This window comes from Lycium barbarum, chromosome 1 (genome assembly GCF_019175385.1).
Source record: "Lycium barbarum isolate Lr01 chromosome 1, ASM1917538v2, whole genome shotgun sequence".
NCBI classification, from domain to species: Eukaryota; Viridiplantae; Streptophyta; class Magnoliopsida; order Solanales; family Solanaceae; genus Lycium; species Lycium barbarum.
Window position 1 is genome coordinate 155,587,132 of NC_083337.1, and position 7,684 is coordinate 155,594,815.

The 7,684-nt window shown below is 35.1% G+C and overlaps 1 protein-coding gene across 5 annotated transcripts; it reads left to right on the plus strand.

The window, feature by feature from the left end:
* Positions 1-1,108: 1,108 nt before the first annotated feature.
* On the plus strand, positions 1,109-5,207 carry LOC132598727 (uncharacterized). Of its 5 annotated transcripts, none has more exons than XM_060311792.1 (5): positions 1,268-1,500; positions 2,508-2,764; positions 3,701-3,791; positions 4,764-4,830; positions 4,992-5,207. In XM_060311792.1, exons 1-5 carry the CDS (start codon positions 1,433-1,435, stop codon positions 5,007-5,009), a joined length of 501 nt encoding a protein of 166 aa, XP_060167775.1. In that variant the 5' UTR covers positions 1,268-1,432; the 3' UTR covers positions 5,010-5,207. The 5 variants fall into 5 exon arrangements, with proteins under 5 accessions (XP_060167791.1, XP_060167800.1, XP_060167775.1 ...); XM_060311788.1 differs by having other exon boundaries at positions 1,271-1,500; positions 4,956-5,207; XM_060311801.1 differs by having other exon boundaries at positions 1,273-1,500; positions 2,503-2,764; positions 4,956-5,207.
* Positions 5,208-7,684: the final 2,477 nt, after the last annotated feature.

Below are 7,684 nucleotides of genomic sequence, written 5' to 3' on the forward strand. Positions count from 1 at the left end.
GTAATTTAAAGAGAACGATAAAGATTCACTTTCAAACTTCATGATAATTCAATTCTTGTAATGTAAACTTTGGATCACTATCGTGAAATTAAAACTAAAGGAAAAATAACGCAACTTCATTTTTCTTGCCATAATAAACTCAACCAAATTGATAGAGGCGTTAAATTGCAAAAAATGGGTCCTTGTTTCAAGAAGATAAAAGAACTTGTTCACAAATGGATCTGACTGAATACTTATTATGTTCCCATCTAGATTTACATATGTTTACTTTTAAATCTGAAGAGTACCATTGTTGGTTTTCGTAAAGCTTGATTACCGAAGATGATAAAGTGGTTATATCGATTTTTGAAGGTTTGAATCTAATCAAACCATTAGATAATGTTAGGACTCATATTGCAATACTGGATATCAAGTTTGGAGTTAATTTTGACTATTTTGGGATCAATTTCAAAGCAAAATGTTTTTTTGAATTTTCTTTGAACTTATCGTGATTCACTAGATATTGTAAACATTTTGTTTAAAATCTTTTACACAACTTGTACTAAAAATTTGGTGATTCGTTAGAAGTTATGGCAAACCTATCCATCAAAAAGTCCTAAACTGCTAGAATTTATGAACAATTTATTTTAAGTCACTATACTTGTACTATAATCCCATTAATTTGCCAAAACTTGTGGTGAACCCGTTATCTAAACTCCTATTGATCTACCAAGCTTTTTATTTGGTACTAAATCTTGGTAATCCCCCATGCTTTTGTTACAAGTTTTCTGATGATCCTTCAAAAATTAAACTCTTCACACACAGAGGATATTTTTGCACAACTTTTTAAAACAAAATTAATCGTTAATAAAAATCTGATATAATTCAATTTGTGTACGCTCTGTTTGAATGGTTGTTACATATTGTTTCATGACGTATCGTATTATATTGTTTTGATGGATATAATATTTGGATAGTTGATATCATTTTTCGTCGAAACATAATATCACATCAGCAATTTGAAGGATAAATCTACAAAAAAAGAAAAGAAAAAAAAGCAAGGTATGAGGTAGAGCTACTGTAAAAAGATAGGGTAAAGAGTAAAATAAAATTATTAGATAATAAGTAAAGATAAAATGAGCAAAAAAAAAGATAACGATGCAATCACACTAAATGGATCATTACAAAATGACACTTATCAAATTACTTAACAATAAAATTTAAATAAAACTTAATATAAATATTAAATTTAAACTAACAACGTAATACATCTCCCGTTAACCTCACAAAAAGTTTTTTAAAAGGAAACATGGGGCCCAAAAAATGTAATGATTAATTGAAAGGCAATTTCACCGCATCCCATTTCTGGAGGGTTTTGCCCAGAGAGAGATTGCTCTTGTGCAATTTTTTTGTCTTGTTTATTGCAGGCCCTGTGAAATTTTTATCTTGGTTTATGGTGGCAACATTGTTTCTTATCCGATCTATTTCAGCTTGGTTCCTCCAATTGATCGCATGCATGGGGTAATGTATTTTTGGTCTCCATCATAGATTAATTATTATGGTTTATTCAATTAGGGCTTTTTTGTTTAGGCGTTTGAGCAGATATGGTTCTTGAGGAGTAGAATTTTTTTAACACTAGTGTGGTTGTCATAGCTTAAAAATAGTCTACGACAATCATCTGAAATGGGCCTTAATAAAATAGAAACAGAGTATTTATATAGTTAACCCCCAACTGCTTTAGGATTGCGGTCTACTTGATTGGAATTGTATAAATGCGAATAGTGATATAATCAATCACTAAGGAAGTATTTAATTTGCCCAAATTTGTGATCCAGCAATTATTTGCTTTAATTTCTTTATGAATGAATTGACATACTGGTGGAACGGAAGATGGTGAATGAGGAAGGAGGAACAACCTTTTATGCATATAATTTTGATTCTTTGAGGAATAACTTTTTCTCAACATGTTTTAAAATGCAAAATGTAGTTCACTTGTCTCCGAGGATGTAGCCTAGGAGTTTAGAGAGTAGTTAAAACAACTACTTTCTTCAAAATGTAGGTCTCTAAGTTATTTAGTCAAACTTAAATACTGATGTTATTTGCTTGAATCTAGTCTACACAATGATAGAAGAAGCTTTGCTAGTAATTGGTGTTACACTGCCCTTGTCATCAGGTTGTCCAAAATCTCAATCTGTCCATCCGTATGACTCTCCATATTTCTGTAACTTATTAAAAGAATAATTAAATAAACTTGATAATTTAAATTAGATATATAGTAGTATAGCTCTAAACCTCATTACTGATAGAGGTTGATATAGTTTTGATGATCTGTGGAAGAGTCAGTCAATCCTAGTGAGGTGGAAATGTTGTTTCATCCTTGCCCTATAGCCATTTAATCCTTTCCATTGTGTACGTGGCATGAAAATTAATTTTGAATTGTCTGGCTAGAAGACCTTTCTTGTAGGTAACTGCATTTTATGTATTCTAATCGATTCTTACAGAAAGAAATGTCATTTGTAACAGTGCAGTGGCTGTCTGGGATCCAGTAGTAAAACCAAATTAACTTCTTCAGTTCATGAACCACTGAATGGGCAGAAACATCTAGATCATTTAGTACATAAAGCTAAACTATCTGCGGACTTTTGGACAACTAGCACGTGTGACATGGATAACCACAGTGCAGCTCAGTCACGAGGAAGCATCTCGTCAATTAGTACATCTACTCAGACACACGATGCTCATGGCACTGCAAATACGACAAACCATTCTGAATTTGTAAATCATGGTAGGTGTCTGATCTTCTCGTGCTCATTTACCTTAATATCGTTCCGTGCCTTCTTTGTCACCCTGGTTTTTAGATGAACCACAATGTTTCCGATGGAAACTTTTTTATTCAACATGACCAATATAATCTCAGTTGTCAAATGTGAACTTTAGACGGCTAGAGGTAGTACTCATGCTTCATCAATTGATTTCTTTCTTTTCGTTGTTCGCTGGTCCCTCTCTCTTTTTTTAGATGGGTTTGGACCTGTGGTCGACTATGGATCATATCGATCATTATTCTTCTAAAAATATTCCCTATGTTGCACCTAGTAATTGATAGTCTTGAAAACGTATTATTATGCTTGACGAGCAAATATGTGGCAGGAAAGCTGCTGCACTTGGCAAATCTAGGGGGTAATTGTTCTAAAGCTTTCTGGAGCCTAAACAACTTATATAAATAAAGATACTTTAATCTTTATCGAATAACAGTTCTCCAAAATGTAGATGTTCCAGATATTCCTACTAATCCCCCTCGGCCCTCGGGGATGTTAGAAGTTTGTAAAGTTGCTCCTTGTGTCTGTCTCTGTGTAAAAAGGTCCTAAGACCAAGATTGATCAGCCAAGAGGTTTCAAAAAAATATATTTATGGATTTGTGGACTCTTTCCTGACTGTTTTTCTGGTCCTTGTCATCATCTTTTTGGTATCCATTTTTATGAGTTAACTTATGCAGCCAGTGAAGGGGAGCCTTGGCGTAACTGGTAAAGTTGCTGCCATGTGACCAGGAGGTCACGGGTTCGAGCCGTGGAAACAGCCTCTTGCAGAAATGCAAGGTAAGGCTGCGTACAATAGACTCTTGTGGTCCGGCCCTTTCCCGGACCCCGCGCATAGCGGGAGCTTAGTGCACCGGGCTGCCCTTTTTTTTTTTTTTTAACTTATGCAGCCAGTTCGTTTCTATCAGGATTTGTTCGCTGGAACCAAATCAGACAGCAGTGGGTCGGACATAAAATTCCTGAGAACCAACCAAAACAGCTACTTGAACCCAAATTAAGGTTTGATGTTATCATTTTTACCGAACTATCTGATACTTCGAAAACCCTGCACTGTCTTACAATTAATTGACTACAAATGATCTAGTATTTCAAGTTTTAGCATCTCATTAAACAACTGAAGCTGTTGTCAGTTTGTCCTTAAATTATGATTCTTTGATTAAAAATGAAGAAATAAATCATATATGGTGCTAGGGCGAAACTTATTGTGGGAAGAAAAAGGTGCTATGCTGCAGCTGGATTTGAAAGAATGGAATCAAAGTGATATGTTATTGGACATGGTGCTATTCTTTTGGCATGGGTAATTATCTAGGTGTTTGAGTTTCTGAATTCTGATCATAAAATGTAGCATTCTAGAGCTCTGGCAAGGCAAATGTACAACATTTCACCATATCTTCTTTCTTCAACAAATTAGATCCAAGCAAATTAGGCCAAAATTATTCTAATAGGATTGATGTTTATTTGGCAAATTGTATACCAAAGGAGTATAATTCAACAGTCTGTTAGTTGGATCGAACACCTCTTTGGTGCAGTAACCCTGTTTTATTGAGACATGCTGCAACAAGTTCTAAAATTATAACTGTCTAAAACTCCTTAAAGGTAAATATCCCATGTGAACATGGCACACGTTAGAGTGGAGGTGTGGCTCTTTGACCTAGCCAAATATTTTCAGTTGCTTAACCAGGCGATACTATTGTCACGTTCTGTCTCATTACTGATTTCACTTAAAGTTGGGATAGAAAGGTTAAAATTGTGTCGAATTACTTTTATAGGGTGGTCCTACATTAAGGTTAACAGTTGAAGGAGGAAAGGCTGCAGAAGCCAGAGAGGATGATGCTTGGGATTTGCATGAGTAGGAAATTCAGATGTTTAGCTTGGATTTTAGGAATAATCATGCTTGGATATTTTGTTCTCTGCTCCAGTAAATGTTTTCTATTGATGGATCATACTTTAATTGTAATTTTGTTTTTGCAGTTGGAATGCTACCTATGATAGTCTGCTGGGGAGCAACAAGCCATTTGCCAAGCCTATCCCACTTGCTGTAAGTCTGCTTGTTGAAAAAGCTTAATTGTATTGAATACTTCTCTACTGTGCTTTATTTAACTTTCCCCACTTTATTAAAAATGTTCTTTATTTAAATGTTATCGTCTCATATAAAACGGGCAGGAAATGGTAGATTTTCTTGTGGATGTTTGGGTGCAGGAAGGAATGTATGATTAAGATGTTGCAAGCAAAGGCTGCGGGACAAATTGTCAAGGGAGTAGGTCTAGGATGATCTAAACTTGATTTGCTTCGAAGAGGTTTCTGGATATGGGGTGTTTTGTAAATGATATGTAATCTACTTGGTGTACATTTAAACGAACGATTGTGCTGGGAAACCTGTTGACGTTTATAAAAACTATGGACTCTTCTGGTTCTGCTAGCGGGTGTTTATTTCTTATGCTCTATTAATTGATTAAGGGAAAAGAAGGGAACTACTGTGATGATCATTACACTATGGAATCTTCCACATTTAAGCCAATTAAATTTGTAAAACCCTCTTTCAAAGTAGTTGTAATCTCATCCATCATGATGTATCACCTTCCACCTAGAGGGTATCAGATCTGTCTTGAAAGCCTATCTTACTTGAGCAGTTCTAAATTCTGTGTGACCCTCTCATCGGAGGCACCTTCAGCGAAATTCATGTCATGTGAAAGTCAACTGTTGTAACAGTGTTATTTTATTTGAGAAAAGACATGTTTTAATCCCTAACTTGACACGAAAACTCACTTTAGCAACTAAACTTAACTTCTATTTATTTATTCCCTTAACAACTTACGTTTCAATTATTTTCCACCCTAAAAAAATAATACCATTCTCACAATGGGAGGTGTATTACACTCGTGCCACGTCAATGCCACATCATTGTCATGTCAAAATTACCAACACATCATTTTTTGTTTTTCTTTTATTATTTTTTTTCTTTCTCTTTCTTCTTCTTTCTCCTCATCCTCACCCTACTTTTATCAACCACCATGCCACCGCCTCCGCTGCCGCCGCAAAAAATTGGACAAACTGCCCTTAAAAAAAAAATCATCACCATCATCTTTAACCCACACCCCCCACCACCACCATCATCTCCCCACCAAATTTCATCAAATTTCTTAAAAGAAAAAAAAATCACCACCACCATCTTTAACCCACATCCACAACCACCACCATTTCTAGCAAACCCATTTCTTCCACCACCGTTATTAGCAAATTCATTTCTTCCATAACTTTATTTTTAAAATCAAAATATCCACATCCACAACCACCACCATTTCTAGCAAACCCATTCTTCCACCACCATTATTAGCAAATCCATTTCTTTCATAACTTTATTTTTGAAAGAAAATCAAAATACCCACATCCACAACCATCACCATTTCTAGCAAACTCATTTCTTCCACCACTATTATTAGCAAATCCATTTCTTTCATAACTTTATTTTTGAAAGAAAATCAAAATCAAAATCAAAATTAAGAAATCAAAAAATGGTGAAAATGAAAAGAAGAAGCAGCTGGGCCGGGGGGGGGGGGGGCTGTGGCGGGGGGGGGGGGGGGCTGTGGAGTGAAGTAAAAGAAGAAGAAGCAGCTGGAGGGGGGGTGCTGTGGCGGGGGCAGAAGCAGCTGGAGAGGGGGATTGTGAAGAAGATGGTAATAGTTTTTATTTTTATTTTATTTTTTAATTGTATAATATTTATTTTATTTTTTAATTGTATAATCTTTATTATTTTTTAATTTATAATAATATATATATATATTTTTTTTTCCCTCCCATTTTTATAGTGTTTCCATACTTCCCCTCCAGTGTGACTCGAACCCAGGACCTACCGGTCGTGGGTGGAGGTACTTAACCACTGAGCCATCCCTCACTTGTCTTTTATAATAATATATATATATGAGCGGGTTCACTTTTTTTATTTTTCATTCTCTTAATTATTAATTTTTTGTTTTTTTTTGCCACGTCAGTATTTGGGGTGAAAAACAATTGCAACGTAAGTTGTTAAGGGGGTAAATAAATAAAAATTAAATTTAGTTGCTAAAGTGAATTTTCGTGCCAAATTCAGAGTTAAAACATATTTTTTCTCTATTTTGTTTTCTTGTTAGTTTCAGACGGAAATGACTTGTAAGAACCTTTTCGGTTTTAGATTTAAGATAGAAACAAAGTATGTTCCATTTCATGTTCGAAGCAACAGGCTAGTTGTTATTCGTCAATCTTGTCTTCTGACTTAGCTGATTACTTCGTTCACCTTCAGATTTTAAAGTAGACGTGGAAGTTTGATAAATAGTAGTACTAGTATTGAAAAGCATTTAAATTTCTGCGAAGTATATTGTTAACTTTCAAAAAGTAAGTTGCCTGATTATTTTACCTGGGAAGATGAGTTGGAGTTGCACCTGTTGTCAAAATTGAAGGATTCCATACTTTTTGATTGGTTCTATTGATGTGGTGTACCTTCAAAAACTCTATAATAGAAACTGAAGGTCTTAAGTAACAAATAGAGTCCCAAGTTATACTACGAGATTTCTTGCAGTTAACCTCGAGGACAAGAAGAGAGCTATTGTGATGTCTTATCAGTTGCCACTTCAAAATCTAGATTCATGGAGGACAGCATCCTGGAAAAGTTACCCGAATCAATAGTGAAAGACACTGAAAGAACAAAGTTTCTTTTTACACAGTGAATCTCATTTTTGGGAGGGTATTTTCAATCAATGTACAGATTCGTTTCCAGAGAAAACTAATGGAATTGAGAGGCTTTCTTCTCCCTATCCATCTGGTCATAAAGGTTTAACAGTGACACCGACGGTAACAAAACAGTATACTCCCTCTGTCCCAATTTATACTGACGTAATTCGATTGGGCACGAAACTTAT